This window comes from Oreochromis aureus, linkage group 4, assembly GCF_013358895.1.
Source record: "Oreochromis aureus strain Israel breed Guangdong linkage group 4, ZZ_aureus, whole genome shotgun sequence".
NCBI classification, from domain to species: domain Eukaryota; kingdom Metazoa; phylum Chordata; class Actinopteri; order Cichliformes; family Cichlidae; genus Oreochromis; species Oreochromis aureus.
In genome coordinates, this window is record NC_052945.1 from 33,243,991 (window position 1) to 33,261,279 (window position 17,289).

A 17,289-nucleotide genomic window follows, 5' to 3' on the forward strand; every position below is an offset into this window, starting at 1 on the left:
TCCCCAGTAACTTAACAAATTTTTTGGATTGTGGGAAGAAGTCTGAGCAGCTAGAGAGAGTTCATAGAAACAACACAGAAGGCCCCCAGCTGGCTCTTGGATTTAAACCCAGGCCCTCTGTACTGTGCAGCAATAGTGCTGACCACAACACCACTACACCTATGTAGAGTCTAAAACACAGTAATTCTTTATTTACTTATGGCCCACAGTGTGAGCTGGAAAACTCTGTCAAATATCGCCAATTTTATTTTTACGTTGGTAGTTCAATCCCTAGGCTCTTCAGTCCACATGCTGAAAAAGCTTGTCCCTTCTTCATCGAAGTGTAATTATTAGATTAAAAGCAAACTGATGTAGAAGTGCTTGAGATGAGTGAGATGTGTTATGGAAGAACTATCCCATTTCTATTCTATTTCTGAAAAAACAGGCTTTCTTGAAAATACTTTAGAGCGGGCTTGAACCCTAATTCTCTTTCAAAGTTTTTCTTTGAACACTGGCTACTTTTAAAGTAGTCAGTTTAATCCAGCCCTATATCTGACCATTTTCAGATGAATGGTTTTTGTTTGGTAAACTACTCAGCACTGACTTGTAAATCATTCAAACATAAAAAAGGAACAAAAATCAAGAGGTGAGCTAGTATTGTGTTTACATATAAGGGACAACTTAGCAAATAACCAGTTTTAAATTGTAACTTTAGGCAGTTTTTTCAAACACATCATTAGTTCCAGCTTCTTTAGTTGAATTGATGAAAAAAGCCAAAGAGACGGCATTTTGACAGACATAGAGTTGTATTTTTTGCACCAAAAAAAGGTGATTCCCAAAGAGCCAAAGGACCTGAGAGATCCACAATTTACTCTTCACCAAGATCTCAACAGAAACGGTCTCACTGGAACAGAAGCTGTGAAGAAGTGCAAACAGTGAGACACTATGGACCTAACTGTAGGTTTCACAGACAGCACCAAGACTTCAGATTCACTTGAGTTTTGCATTTTTTTTTCCTTTTGTTTTAATCGTTTTTCTCTCTACATTGCTTGGTTATGTGTGGATAACCAGGTAGCTGAGAAGAAATACTAGTCATTTTTTTATATTAATGGTGTGACTAATAATCGTTTATAAGCACATACGCTTAATTTTATCTCTGTGTATTTTCATCTGTTTTGTTCCAGAGCGTACAGCCAATTATACACATGCAAATACTATAAATACAGTTCATTGTATTTCCAAATTATATGGCTCTGTACCTCCTCACTACATTGCAGTTTTACCTTCACTTTTTTTTGCTACAAAATACTTTTCAGACTTGAGGATTTTGCAATAAAAGTTTTGTTTAGTGGGAATCTATTATCACCTCTAGTCATTAGCAGTTATGGTTACGTTTCATAGCTACTATTCTCAAGTTTTACTGCAACTAGATGTGAGGAAAGGTTGTATTTGCAGTAGAGCTGCCACGATTAGTCGACTAGTCACGATTACGTCGACTATCAAAATCGTCGACGACTGATTTAATAGTCGACGCGTCGTTTGAAGCTTTGTAAGATCACAAAAGACGCAGGAATAAGTAGTAGGATTTAAAAGTGTAATAACGGACTGAAACAGAAGATGGCAGCAGTGCATGTAAAGGATGCCAGCTGCCGTTAAACCTCGAAGAAGAAGAAGCTGTGTCCCAGAATTCATAGTGCGGCCCAGCGCAGTTGTCAACAATGGCGGCAGCTAGTTAGTTTTAATATTACTATTATTATTCTTTCTGGGTCACAAAATAAACGTTTAACATATTTTCAAGCTGTAAGTTTTACGTCCAATCGATGCATGATCTGATTAGTCGACTAATCGCAAAAATAATCGGTGACTAGTCGACTATCAAAATAATCGTTTGTGGCAGCCCTAATTTGCAGCAGTGCAGTTCTTTTCCCTTATCTTTGTTATACTTAAATACAACAATAGGATTTGTGCTTTCAAAAACTCTACAGTTGCACACAAAATCCACAACAGTCATGTCAGTCTGATTAGTGATGACAGGTCTTTAATAATCACCCAGAGTTCATATCAGTGTGTCACATCCAGATCAAATGCAAATCACATGTTACACCTTAACATCTGTAAATAACTGACAGATTCGTTGTCACATGGTTCACAGTATAAATGATATACAACATTTTCTGTAAGAAAACAAAAACATGTCAGAAAGAATTCAAGTGTTTCTTTTTACTTTGTTTCCTCTGTCTCGGTGGCAGAATCATCATTTGGTCAGCGACTGATATGTGTGTGTGTGTGTGTGTGTGTGTGTGTGTGTGTGTACACAGTCAGGCTTCTGTCCTGCTGCATGAAGTGCGAGGTTGCTCCTCTTCACTCTCCTTTCCGTCTACCACTTTAGTTTTTGTCTCCCTTGTCCTTCACGCTCACTGGTAACCACGACTCTCTGTGCAACTTCTCATTCCTTTCCACCTCCTCGACGCTGGGTGGTGACATTACCTGCATGTGCGCTGGCAAATGCTTGAATTCATCCTCGTTCACGTCATAGTCCTTCATCTTTGAGTCCAGGATCCACCAGTTGCCAGCAAAGCCAATGTCCAACACCCGCTGAGGGATCTCCCTCCAAGGTACTGACAAGTTAGAGCACTGGGCTTCGTACAGCATGGCGTCTGGGTCGTAGTCAGCGTAGTACACCACAGACAGAAGACCCAGGCTGGCATGGCGGAGGCGGCCCTCGTTACGGAGCTTCACCAGACTCTGTACATGGACATCAGAGATGCCGCTGCGGATCCAAGGGGACAGCAGTCCCAGCTGGTTGGAACATTTCAGCAGGGCGTCGTCGAAGGACAAGCGGTCAGGTTTGGTGCAGAAGCAGGCCCAGGCACCGCCCAACAGCGTCACATACACTGATGTTCGGAGTGGCCTCTCCCAGGCGCCAACTACCGCCTCTCTGCACGCTTCTTTGTAGTCAGAGAGCAGGCTGCGACACCACACACCTGTAGGGAGCAGAGGAGGAAAACCTTAGCATGGATGTAAACCACCTCTCTTCATGCCTCCTTTTCTACATTCACACCCTTTACCAAAAAAAAAAAAAAAAAAAAAAAAAAAAACACTGGCCAGCTGCAGAAGATGAGAGGAGTCAGGTGATCTAATCTCCATCTATTTATGATGTTATCACATCAACAACCCAACTCAGCGGCATATAGTTGTTAGGATTAAAAAACTCTATACTGTATAACCGTTTTTGTCATGCAAGCAACATGCACAAATACTAGCAGAATAATGCGTTTAAAATGGTCATTTAAGCAATTAAAATAACTGGGACTGTTTCTGTTATATCACATATGCCCATATAAGAATAAGCTGTTTACCACCGAGCTGGTCGTTAACCCCCTTGCTATCCAGCTAACGTGGCTAACCCGTGCCTCGGTTTCTCACCTACTTTGCTGTTTTTCAGCCGCTCCCAGCGGCTCGCTGTGCCAGGAGGCGCCGCTGCTTCCGCCACAGAGCTGAACATCATCCTCGCTACACGAGACGAGGCCATTTTAACGACTCTTATGCACTAAAGACGCTAACCTTCATGCAGAATTGACATTTTAACTATCAAGGGGGACCTCACATGAAGTCAAAATGGCAGCTACTTCTTTTTTTTGGTTGAAAGCTAACAAAAAGGTTTAATTACCGCCATCTACTGGGTTGGAGTGGTGGTGCGAGACTCCAGAAAGAATTAGCCTACAAATACACATCCCTGCTCACAATTTCTGTCTCTCTTTAAAAACTAAAAAATGCTGCCGTCCCACCATTAATAACTCTTTCCAATAACTGCCAATATCTTCTACACCCCCTTGTTTCTGTGTTTTAGTTTGATAATTTCTCTAGCTTTCCTATTTAACAGCACTGTTCCCCTGTTCCCCTTTCCTTTTGGCACTGAGCAAATTATATTTCCCTGATAGTTGCATATGCAGATGCAGTTAATCCTGTTTAACTATTCTCAACCTAGAAAATATTATTTTTCCCTTTTGTTATTGCCTTGCTTTGGTACATTTTCCCTGTATAGTCTATGAATGTCTTTAGTTTGCCCCTGTGGCCCATCTTTGCTGCCATTTATTTCTTATTTTAAATACTTTTAATGCTTTTACTACTACTATTACTACTTCTTCTTTATATTCCAGCTGGTCCCTTTACGGGTCATCGCAATAGATCATCTGCTTCCATCACCCCCAATCCCTTGCATGCTCTGCTGTCTCACCAACCCTCTTTATGTCCTCCGTCACTACACTTACACCTTCCTTTTGCGTGCAGCTCCACCACCAGCATCCTTTGTCCGATATATTATCCACCCTATCAAACTCTTCTCAACCTTGCTTCTCTTACTTCGTCTCCAAACTGCTCAAAAATCTTACCATGTTCACTTCTGACCACCGACAACTCCACCAGACATGATAGCGGGTCTCACTCCCTTGCGTGAACCCTTCCTGTCGTTCTTTTTGCTATCCTCCTGTCACAACTCACCCCTGACACTCATCTTCATCCGCTCCACCGTGCCAGCACTCTCTTGTGTTTTTTGTAACGTTAGAACCTTTCAAATAAAGTTATTTTGAAGAGCGCTTCCACGTGACAGCTTTGTTTACGTGGTGACGTGTACCGGAAGCTGTGTTAAATTGACTCCAGTATCAGCAGGACCTGTAAGGCTGTAAAAGACAAGTGTTAGCATTGTAATGTTAATAATGTCTAGCATTTTATTAAGTCCGCTGTTGTAATATATTAAAGTTAGCTTTATTTACAATTTAAATATTAGCTAGTCGTAGCATTAGCTGTCTCTGCTGAGTGGTTGATATTACGCCATTCAGTATCATCATTATCAGCAGCAAGATCCTGCTGAGCAGCGAGGACAGACTGTCAAGACATATTTCACCTCTCTGGTTATTACATTTTGGTACGTTTCACCTTTTCTTATCGTTTTTTAAAGCGTTGAATTGAATATTTTTATATTATACATTAACTGTAAACTTCATGTGGTTCCCTTGTCGGTGAACTAACAGATGTTCAACATAGCATTTCTTTACTAACGTTCATTTTTCTCTCAGCTCTTGCATGAAGTTACAGGTTGTCCATTGAAGGCATGGCTAGTCCAAACAACCTACAGTTTCAAGGTAAATATGACAGAATCTTTAAAGGAGATATCGGTTGTAAATTTCTGCTTATTTTGTTCTGCCTGGGTTTCTTTGTTTCACGTGTTAGTTCCAAATAAGGTGGGTGTTTGGCAGAGCTGCACTTGTGTTTTATGCAGAAACCAAGCTGAAACTAAGTGTCCACATGAATCAAAAAACTGGACTCTCCCCTCACCTAGGGGCAGGGGCGGGTCTAGAAGGGTGGCATGGGGTGGCATGTGCCAACCTAAAATGATCTCTTGCCACCCTAGTTTTGCATATGACAGTGTTGTTTATTAAAATAAGATAGCATTAACACTTTGAGCGTAGTTACAGTTAGCAGTGAATATAAATGCTAAAACTGAATATATTGCGTAGTGTTACCTCCCTCCGCTATTAACAAATGGTTCAGCCCATAGCACGGACCGGCTTTTTTCTTGTTTTCAGCCAATGCTTATGATTGTGCCAGACAAGGCAAGGGGAAAAAAATAAAATGAAACAATTTAGGGTGAAATACAAATGTAAAATCAGAGGGTTAATCCAACAAATCATGAAAAATTAGGTTTAAATTTTTGTTCATGACAGTGCAGATTTCTGACATTTTGTGTAATTTATGCATGTAATGATTTGATTTTTTTCTAACAAAAAACAGTGTGAAACTTACGTTAGACTTATGTTTGTAAATGAACCGCCCCATGTTGTGTAGCTTTCTGTATTTTATTCTTACTGGGCTACATTATTTATTTATTATACAGGCTATACAGTACATAAAATCAAAACTCACATGTTTTTTGTAACTAAATTGTTTAATTATGTGGGCTACAGACAATAATTAAGTTATAGACTATTTTTATATGAAAATCATGTATACACACTGCATTTTAATCATTTTAATCATATGTAACCACCTGCATATGTGTTTGAAAACAAAGGCTTCGATTTTGCCACCCCATTTGATTCCTTTGCCCCCCTCATGCCACCCTAAGAACATTTCTCTAGATCCGCCCCTGCCTAGGGGTTTTAATTGGCTGTAAAAGAGTTTATACTGCAGTGACCATGCAGAGCACATAGTACAGTAGTGTGAAATCAGCGTGAAAACATTGTTGAAAATAAATTATTATTGATTGAAACCATCTACTAAAGGACAAACAGCGACATCTGCTTGCCATACCCTACTATTGCAGTCGTATGTAAAGACGCTGTTCCTGCTTCCTTGTAATACATTTTCTTTTACTTTCATGCAACATGTAACATTGCACCTTGTACTTGGACCCTTTGTCTGTATGTGTAGGTTACTCAGAGGATTATGGGTCAGATTTGCCAAAAAATGATGTTTGTTTTCATTTGCATAATATGCATGGATGCAGTTGAACGTCCTGCTGATTTATGACACACAGTGAGTTCCAGTGTATACTGTGTCAAATGCAATGTTCCCTCTAATTTTTCATGTGTCTGAGCGAACACACAAACTCCCTGAGCGATCCCTTGGACCACTGTGAGCGACATCAGACGTGTGCACTGTGGTCACGCCAGCATCGAATCCATCCAAGTTACATGGTTTATTAAAATAATCAAATTAAAGCATTTACATTTATGTTAGACTACTTTTAATTAACTGCTTTAGCCCACTTACAATGAAAATGTAAAAAAAATCTAGTCATTGACCTGTGCAGTATGTTAACACTATTGGAAGTAAAAATAACTTGAACTTTTTAACTTTTTATATATAGATATATATATCTATATATAAAAAGCTCTGACTTGTATTATGAGTATGAGTATGTGGTCTGGTAGCTGCAAAGTTTTTTTGCAGCTACTATTTTTTTTTTTTTTTTTTAAATGCAGCCAATGTGCTTTTAAACAAACATTTCAAACTATTTACAGAACAATCAGGTGTTCTGCATGAAATCTGATGCCACACAAATTATTTGTGCCACTCCAAAAAATAATTTCTGTCCACTATGAGATAAAGGAGAACACCAGCCTGATACCTGCAGGCCTGACAACAGGAGATGTATCACTGCTGTAACACCTGTAACATTCAGCAGTCGCCTCATTGTTCTGACACACCCAACAAAACTATTGACTACACTACACACTAACTACACACTAACTACACAAGATTTGCGCTAAATGTCTCAAATCTCTCACATCTCAGAACATCGCCTTCACTCCTAAAACGTCCCCCCGTTTCTTAACAACTAGATGCCACGTTGCCATATCATTTTTTTGATTGGTCGACACAGTACTTTTTTCGACCAATAGGAAAGGGTGGGGGGTTTTTTGGTTTTGTTTTTGCTCACAGGCGGAGAGTGCTTTCCTTATAAAACGCCGTTTTTACCGTTTCTTCCCGCAGTAAATATAAACAACGATAGTATTCAGGAAGAAAACAAAACATTAAATATATTTTTATCATAACTCTGGTTTTACGTGGCCTATCAACACAATTTAAAAACTGGTATAAAGTCCACACTTTTTCCTTCAATTGTTCCGTCTGTCCTGCTCACATCTCCAATGGTTGTACACGTTGTCATTAACGTGGCTTCACTCCACATCAGCCACGCCGCTTTGCTAGCTAAAACACCGGTGTCGGCACATAAGGACGCTGTCATAGCCTGTCAACGACGTTGATTGGCTGCGTATATACGAATGTGAATCGCATCATTGGCTGGACTATAGAGATTGACAGACCACGTGACTTTCGCGCATTGCATGCCGGGAGGTGAAGGCAGGACATTTAAATTACCGCATCAAATGCAAGCATTTGCAGCACCGCAAAACGTTTTTTCTCACGTTCCAATACCGTCTTGCTTTTTCTTTTCTCACCAAAAAATAATGTACAAAACGAAGGAGAACAATGCCGGTCCGTACAAAGACAGACTCGAGGAAAAGGCAAAGAAAAGGTACTTGGAAAAAATCAAAGGAGTGAAAGGGTTAGACCCTTACGAGCACACAGACTGGACAAAAGACATCAGCGTGCTGCCCAACTTTAACCACGCTCAGATTTATAATTACATGGTTCTTGGAGTGAGTGCATACACTCATGAAGTTTTAGTAACTTCAGGTCACTGCAACAGGCCCAGGTGCAGTTCACGGACGGATGGGTACAGGACCTGGAAATGCACCGTGTTGAGCACAAGACCATCGTGACGCACAACGGTAAGTTTACCTGTCTCACAAATCGTCTTCATAAATACACATTCGTGAACCGTTTATAAATAGGACCTTTTAGCTCACGGTAATTAATTAGTAGTGCAAAGAATATATGGTATGCATTACAGAAATGTAGCAGTGATAATAATATTGTATGCTGTAATCGTACTGGGCAATCACTGAGACAAAAATCTGTCATATATCCTGTGAATAAAAGTATATGTTGTTGTCTATGTACCATGGTAATAACAGAAGCGATACGCAATATTCTGCCAGGACAATTTACCATTTATGCAAAGCTACACATTTACTGTACATTCTGTCCTCACAAACATGTTTTTCTGCATTGACTGTTTCAGGTAAATCACTCCATGCGCCTCAGCCAAAAGCCTCTTCAGCCCTGGGTTATTCTGCAATCTAATGGGGACGTTGAAAGTGCACATTGCACATGCATGGCTGGTGTGGCAGAGAAGTGTGTGCATGTAGCGGCTCTCCTTTACAAAGTTGACACTACTGTGCGTCTCACGAGGTAATATCACGCCGACAGATGTCAAAGCTTACTGGATTATGCCCTCCAACATCAAGAGAGTGCAAGGAGTACCAGGCCACACAATTGACTACACCACCAGTGCAGCAAGAAAAAGGGCACTCGACCAATCATGTAGTGCTGGACAAAGTGACTGTTCTCCTAAACCCAAAATCCGGACTCGCACTGGTGGCAGCTCACTACAAGTGCGCACACTGGCCGATTTAAAGTCTCTCACAGATCTCATGCATGAAAACCGGTCAGGCCTATGCGCTGTTATGGAGGACTTCTGCCACCTATATGCTGACCCTGTCCAGCCTCGTGTCCTCCCCAAATCACTGCTACGCATCTTTGACCCACAGTTGAAGGGCTGTCAGCTATCTGTCCTTCTGCAGCACTGTGAACGTCTGAAGCACTGTGTCGTTGTCTCAAAGGCTGAGGCAGAGGCACTGGAGGAGAAAACCAGGGAGCAGCACAAATGTGACCTTTGGCACACAGCACGAGCAGGAAGAATCACTGCGTCAAACATACATGCGGTTGTGTCCACCTCCACTGCCAGTCCTGCGTTGTCAACTGTAAAGAAAGTGTGCTACCCACAAAAACTGTCACATCAGCTCTCCAACCAAGAACCGCAACAATTCAAGTGGGAAGAGACAATGAAAACACAGCACGCGAGTGGTACACCTCACAGGAAAGGTGCAGCATAGAGAACTTAAAGTTGATAAGTGTGGTTTCATAATCAACCCCGCATTCCCAGAATTAGGTGCCACCCCTGATGCGCTCGTAAAATGTGAATGTTGTGGTGAAGGATGTGGAAATTAAGTGCCCATATAAACACCGCAACAACAACCTCCTGCAGGCCTGTGAAGATGACAGGTTTTGTTTGGGGTTAAAAGATGGAAGGGTTGAGTTGAAAAAGACACACATTTACTACAAGCAGGTACAAACACAGATCTATGTTACAAAGTCACACTTTTGTGACATTGTTGTGTGGACAACAAAAGCTTGTGTTGTTACACGTGTGATGCCAGATATAGACTTGTGGACTAAAATGTTGCCTGTCGCTCAGGATTTTTTCTACAAAGTTGTGATGCCTGAGCTCTTGGCCAATCACTACAGTGATCCAGAAACCAGTGTTTCACAAGGGCCACATTACATGGATGTCACCGTGACAAAAAAAAAAAAAAAGAAAGACAAAAGCTTGCATAGAAAACTAATCAAAGTATTTCAGTTACACACATTCTGAGACAACTCTTATATTGAAGGACTTTCTTGTGATTTCATGTTTAGTGTCACATTAAGGTGGACACATCTTCCTGTACTCTGCACTTTATGGTTTGTTATCTGTTGTTCTGTTACGCACAGTGAATTATTATAACGTGTTAAAATTGCAATAAATGTGTCTCACACCACTGCACTCTACAGCTGTGCTGTAAATTATTATCTCTTTATGTCCATACGCAATCTTTCTTTTCAGACTGTACTAATATACAGTGTCAGAACCAATACAAATAAAGTAAGTGTTGCACAAGTCATTCATCAGGACTGTCTTTATTTATAACTGACAAGTTTTACATGTTACTATCGAAGCTTACAGGACAAAGGCAAAATAATATACCGTTGTGCATTATTATTTCATTTTGTTAAAAACATAGCTGCACAACAAAACAAGACCAAATTGGAAAACAGTTATTCATCACTTGCTTGCTTTACAACAACACTTGGGCACATGTTTGTGAGCGCACATGATACAGCAACTATCTTATCCAGCAAAGTCATGTTCTCACCTTCGCATGGCACCACAAAACCTAGACGGATGGTGTCGTTTAGGATAGTGTACTTGGACCGTAGACAGCCTATAACACGTTCAACATGGATCCTGACATGTGCCAGTTTTCGTGTGTCCTCCACATCTTTTGCTTGTAGCTGACTGCGACCCGTGTAAATGCTGGAATTTTTAAAGTGGCACCCATTAAGGCAACACTTTCCTGATATCAAAACCCCGGTCTGCGAGCACTATGTCCCGGGTGAAAGCTTCTGTAAAAAGCCAGAAGTTTCCGCTATTCGTTTATCACTTGTACGCCCTCCCCATCCTTTAGAAATGAAAGAGATGGTCCCCTGTGGTGTGATCCCAATGAGATATTTCATTGTGTGTCTACTTTTGTATGTTGAATATGTCTCCGCCATGGCACGTAAATTTTGTGCCCTCTCTATGAACAGTTCAAAACAGTCAATAATAACTGTCACCCGGTCACCAAACATCTCTACATACTGGTGTGGCATACTGGCCTGTATGCAATGTCTTCCAGGCCAGTGCACCAATGGACTCAGGTGAGCGTACAACACATTTACAGTAATGTTAAACACAGTGGAAGTGGTTGTCCGGCTAATATCAAAGAGGTGTGCAATATGTGCAATCGGAAGGTTGAGTCTTAAACGCATGAGAGTTAGCAAGAGCATCTGAAACTGGGAAATTTTCCTGTCAGTGTCTGGCAAGCTCGGGCTGATTTGTTGTAGCACCCCATTAGTAAAGCAAAAGAAGGCAGCCCTGTGTAGAATTTAACTTTAGAGTTCTCGTCTTTCAAGAATTCCATGTCTAATTTCTTTTGGACAGTTCTTTTTTAACACTAGGTTTTCTTCTTGAAGGTGTGCTATTTCTTGTAACCTTTGAGAACACATTTTACACTCCTGCAGATCTTCATCCTGGTGCTTTGGATTTATCTGCTGTGGTTGGCTCTCAGCTGTAGTTTCCGTAGTGACTGGTGCTGAAAGACATACATGCACACAGACAAAGACAAGATCATTGAAAGTGCAAAAATAAGACAGTGCTTAATGTGGAAAAGTGGTATTTATTTATGTACATTGACAATTTTACCTGGATGGATTTCACCTGCATGAGCTGTCTCTGCCCCAGAGGAACGCGGGCCTTTTCGTGGCTGTTTTGATTTCGATCTCTGTTTTAACCGATCAAATCTAGCAGTGGTAGAAGCTTTAACTTCTGTGTGGCCCAGTTTGAGAGAGGGTGCCCAGTCTGGATCGCATTCCAGCATTTCGTAGGCTGGTTTGCCTACAAAATACAGCAAACATTACACAGAGCCACAATAAACAAAGGAGCATAGCGTGATGATTTCTGTTCAGCGCCATATAAGACGTATTAAATACCACAAAACACTTACCGTTGTGGAAATGCTTGGAGCAGACTAACATGTGAGGTGGAGTGTTTTCGAACGTTATATTAGGTCTTCTGATAGCGGCAATCCAGGCCATCCGTCGCCTCTTCGTGACTTCGGAGACATGGCTTGGAGAATTTCTCTTCCACGCCGGAATCCGATAAAAACCAAACGCATTTCCCGTCGACTTCACGCGGCTGTCGTTCTCCCGGCTTGTGCAGTTAATAATACAACAGGTTCTTGGCATTTTTGTTTCTTTTTATCGCTGTGTAACTTATTTCAATTGAAAGCCTGCGTGCGCTAGTACCTCTTGCCTTGGGTTCCCACAATCCTTTGCGGTTTTACCCCTCAATGACGTCACATTTTCAATCTCTATAGGATAAGGTGGCATCGTTCTAATCCCATACGGGAGCAGCCAGTCACTTACTAACACTGCAAAACAGAATTGTTAAAGTATTAATTTTAATTTCAATTCAGGTTAGATTTTTTATTTTGTGCGCAACGCAGATTTTCTGTGCGCAGAGACCGTGCCAGCAGTGCGCAATTGCGTACGTGCGCAGCTTAGAGGGAACATTGGTCAAATGCTAAGTCTTTTCTCTGACCTACTAAACGGCATGCTAGCATGGCTATTGAAACACCTTCATGGTGTGTCGGTAACTTCTCTTCCTGCTTGTTTTCTAATCTTATTCAATAAAGTATGTGTTTTAAAACCTTTAACAGAAAGTCTGTCTCTCTGTGAGACAGGCTGATACCAACACTGTGTAATCTAAAGCAGCACAACACTGCTGTTGAATAAAGTGAAATAAGGTATGGACGCTTCTTGCAGGAAGTTGTTTTATTTGTCAAATAATATCATTAAAACAGGACCAGTCTGGTTCAGTGACATCAAGAGCGGGAAACTATAGACAGAAACTGAGATCGCTTTTTCAGTACCTGTTTGTAAATATGCTTTTTAATCCTATAAAGTTTGACATTTTAACATGAAGTCTATGGGAATTTAATCCCTCTGGGAGTGGTGATCAGAAGAACTGAGCTTACCGACTGCCTTTTGCCCATGTGCATCCATAGAGTTTGAAGAAGCAGCAGAGCTGCTATCGGCAGACCCTGGAGCCTCCACACTCAGTATGTCAGGCTCAAACACCCCCAGCACAACAGCATCAGCAGGAGAAGATGTAAAGCTAGACCTATCTGAGGACGAGGAGGGTCAGCAAGAGAGTTCAGAGGTAAAAACGTTGTGTGGACTACGAATGAAGGTTGAGTTTCTACTTTGAGTGCATATTGGCTGATAGACGTCTGTGCTTCCAGCTGTTAGGAGGGCAGAAACCAAGTGGTGGCTTCTGGACCTTTGAGTACTATCAGTCTTTCTTCAATGTGGACACAATGCAGGTATACCTGACATCTACCTGACACTTTGTCTACACGTAAAGTCTTTGTCAGTCAGTTTGAAGTTCCATGTGTCTTTTGTTTGACCTTATCATGATGCAGGTGCTGGACAGAGTGAAGGGGTCAGTGATGCCACAGCCTGGAAGAAACTTCATCAAATACTACCTTAGGAGTAACCCAGATCTGTATGGTAAGTGGAAGCAAAAATATTTAATTATTAAACTGTATTGCAGGAAGAACATATTTTGCACTGTGCCTTGTCTTATGGGGGGGCAGGTCGAGGCGGTAAGTAGATTTTTGGTAGGGGAAATTAGATTCTAGCTATCCCTGAAGATGAGTTGTAGGTGGGTAGGAGATTAAGGGCCAGATTACTGTTGGTTTGCACCAAGGTAAGTCTCTTTTTAATGCTAAACATGTTTAATGTCTCAGGGTCTTTATCTTATTGACTGTATCAGTTAATTCATGTGATTCAGGCACTTCTGATACATGTTAAAAAGCTGTTCAGGTGTCACTTATTGTAATTCCACCTTTAACTGTTTGTTGCCCATAGGTGGCTATGAGTAATATTATTTTCTTTGACTTTAAATATCTGCGGATTGGTGAGAAACTCCCTGCATAGTTTGTGTTCTTGTTCTACTCATCGCTTCAAAGGATCCACAAAGTGTCCGTCAATTTTTTAACAGAAGATGAATTAAAAGATGAATGCACTCATATAAGTGTGTGTTTGCGCAGGTCCCTTCTGGATTTGTGTCACACTGGTGTTTTCTGTGGCGATCAGTGGGAACCTGTCCACCTTCCTTGTTGAGCGGGGAAACCCCGCCTTCCACTACAGACCACAGTTCCACAGAGGTTAGTGCTGCACACTGTCTCAGTTTGACTCTGTGTCACTGTAGCACACTGGATCTGCATAGCTCTGACTTGTTTCTCTGCCTTTAGTGACAATTGCTGCAGTAGTGATCTTTATGTATGCCTGGCTGGTGCCGATCGGGCTGTGGGGTTTTTTGACCTGGAGGCAAGGGGCCGAGAGGCAGATTGGAGGCTATTCTTTCCTGGAGACTGTGTGCGTCTACGGCTACTCGCTCTTTATCTATATCCCCACCTCTGTGAGTACATCTGTGGTGTTTACAGTTTTAATAAGTTGTATAAATGATCCCACCCATGATACATGATATACATGTATAAGATAGCTCACATTTTCGGAAACCTCTGATGTCATTCTCTATGTCACTTGACGTAATGTCAAAACTCGTCTTTGGTTTTTCATATTGAATGAGTACGGAGGTTTGTTCTGCCCAATGTTTGGAGTATTTTTGAAGAATAACATTTTCTGTCTGAATAATTGTAATTTATTCAGACAGAACATGGGCACATGGCAGTCGGTAAACTCAGTTCTTCTGATCACCACTCCCAGAGGGATTCATTTAAGGTTTTGATTGGCAGCTGTGCCCCTGGCCAAAAGAAAATGTCAAACTTTGGTATATTTCGACAAAAACCAAAGCAGAAAAAATAATTAGCTGAATAAAAGTTAACCCTGTCACCTTCAGGTTTTGTGGATAATACCATATGACTGGCTGCGCTGGACGCTGATCCTAATCGCCATGGTGATCTCAGGCTCAGTCCTGGTCCTCACCTTCTGGCCCGTTGTCCGTGATGACACCAAGGTGACGGCGGTGGCTACAGTTGTGACCATAGTGGTTTTGCACACACTGCTGGCAGTTGGCTGTAAGGTCGGTGAGCTGCGTGGATCTCAGATGTAGGAAAGGACACCTTTGAACCAGATACTCAATCTCCTCTCTTTTCTTCTAGCTCTACTTCTTTCAGACAGCAGCGTCCACACCAACAGCTCTTCCTACTAGTTCAACTCTCCACAATCACACAACGCTGGCTGTCAAAACCAACTGACCAACACTGAGGAGCAGCAGGGAAATGAAGACCGTCTTTTTTGACAGATAGAAAGCGACTAGACTGGAGGACTAGTTGGTTGATTATCACCATGGTGTGATTAATTTAATGCTTCATGGATAAAGTGCTGGGATGGTTGTGTGTATGTGCGTGTGTGTATCGTTCGTCTAACTTATCCTGGGGTGGTTCATCTGTATTTCTACTGTGACTGATGTTTCATGATGTTGAGCGTTGAGCTGGCCTTCCTTAACACTGTGACTTCCGCTCATTTCATGAAGTCCTAAAGGATGCAGGAAGACACTACAAAAGCTAATACATAAAACAATGTCACTCCTACTGATTATCCTTATGACACATCACATGGACAACAACCAGATTTTTCAAGTTTAAAATGATTAGGTTAATGAGAATGCCCTAAATGTCTCATTTCTCATATAAATACATTTTGTGGCTCGTGGTCAACCCTGTGCCCTCATAGATGGAATTACGTGTGGCACTGCACAAGAGTTCAAACATTGTTCAACAGCTGTTTTACAAAGTTCCGAATGTTATAAGTGATATTATTAGATGACAATGATTGATTTGTTGGTGTGTACATCACTTTAATTTTAGAAGCGGGGTATGCCTCCCTCCCTGCATCCCCTTTACACAAACAGATATATAGAAAAGTGACAATAATGGGGTATTTGTTTATTAAACATGCAGTGATATTGCCCATAAGACACTGCTTGACTTGAGAGCATCTAACAAGCTCTGAACTCTACGCTGCGGACTGGTCAAAAGATGATTGTAAAATAAAATAGCGTTTATGTGGTCCTGCTGGAAGAATATACATGTTTATACCAGTAGCTTGCCTCTAACTGATTAGTTATTCTATCACAAACTGAAACTCCAGCTGCTGCTTCTCTGCCAGGTGGAAATGTAGTTTACCATTTTCACTCACGACACTGAATCCCGAGGCGTTCCCGTGTATAGTTTGCTTCAGTCGGATGTGCGGAAAAGAAACTATTCCCGACTGTAGTACAGCGCTGAATGTACTTTATTGAACCTGCAAAGGGACTCCAGCACATCACCTCCACTCTTCAGCCCTCAGTCACAGAATGACCTCAGCTGCTTTACTTGCATAGACAGTTTAGTGTAAAATGAAGAAAGGGTTGATGGATGTAGAGCTATTTATTATTAATAAACAGAATCTCTACTCCAGATTGTTTGGATTTTATTACTGTTCCAATCTCTGATCACTTCACACACATATGACAGATCACTCACAGCTGAAAAGGATTACAAGGTTTGCAGTTGACCGATGTGAATCACCTTAAGCAACTTCAAAGACTGACTTGAACTAGGTCCCTTATGTGACAGGAAGACTAGAGACATGGCTTTGGTTCAGACTTGATGTCTAACACAGACTTTTCAGACATTTGTCTAGATTTGTTTTTTTTATGAACAAGCTTCATACTTCATTCTGACCTGTTTTCAATGGTGGTATGCCCAGAATGGACTTGACCGACTTTGACTTTGTGTTAGTGAAATGATTTGAGACGACTATTGACTGCTTTGAAGCTCAACTTAAGATTTTTGTTCTGTAACTATACAGAAGTAAATTGACATGATCCATCATTGTGATATACACTATTCCCATTCCAGGTACATGGTAACAGCAAACCCTGCTAAAACCTTATGCCAAAAATGTAACCTGACATGCATCTCCTGAGAAATGTAACTACATCTCATCATCAGTGCACATCTGCAGTGGATCATCTGACTCCATCTCACCCTATCCCCAGCCTCCCTCTCTTCTGTCACACCAGCCCTCCTCATGTTCTCCTCTACATCCATGAACCTTTCCATCATCTTCCCTTTTCTCCCTGGCAGCTTCATATTCAGCATCTTTTGTCCAGCGTATCTACTGTCGTTTCTCTGCAAGAACCATCTCACCCTTGCATGTCTTACTTTGACTCCAGTTCTCTTCACCTGAACTGTTTCTCTCATATACTCATTTCTAATCTTGTCCCAATAAAAACCCTACAATCTTCAA

At 41.3% G+C, this 17,289-nt stretch overlaps 2 protein-coding genes across 3 annotated transcripts; one reads left to right on the forward strand and one right to left on the reverse strand.

Moving 5' to 3' along the window:
* Positions 1-1,995: 1,995 nt before the first annotated feature.
* Positions 1,996-3,618, reverse strand: timm29 (translocase of inner mitochondrial membrane 29). The gene is made up of 2 exons (XM_031729541.2): positions 3,406-3,618; positions 1,996-2,963 (listed from the first exon to the last, which is right to left on the reverse strand). The coding sequence occupies exons 1-2, from the start codon at positions 3,509-3,511 to the stop codon at positions 2,365-2,367; spliced, it is 705 nt and encodes a 234-aa protein (XP_031585401.2). The 5' UTR covers positions 3,512-3,618; the 3' UTR covers positions 1,996-2,364.
* A 984-nt stretch (positions 3,619-4,602) lies between these two features.
* On the forward strand, positions 4,603-17,289 carry yipf2 (Yip1 domain family, member 2). Of its 2 annotated transcripts, XM_031729533.2 has the most exons (9): positions 4,603-4,903; positions 5,055-5,120; positions 13,035-13,189; positions 13,272-13,352; positions 13,452-13,539; positions 14,082-14,198; positions 14,286-14,452; positions 14,894-15,076; positions 15,156-17,289. In XM_031729533.2, the coding sequence occupies exons 2-9, from the start codon at positions 5,090-5,092 to the stop codon at positions 15,249-15,251; spliced, it is 918 nt and encodes a 305-aa protein (XP_031585393.1). In that variant the 5' UTR covers positions 4,603-4,903; positions 5,055-5,089; the 3' UTR covers positions 15,252-17,289. The 2 variants fall into 2 exon arrangements, with proteins under 2 accessions (XP_031585393.1, XP_039467009.1); XM_039611075.1 differs by lacking the exons at positions 4,603-4,903; positions 5,055-5,120 and adding an exon at positions 12,488-12,773.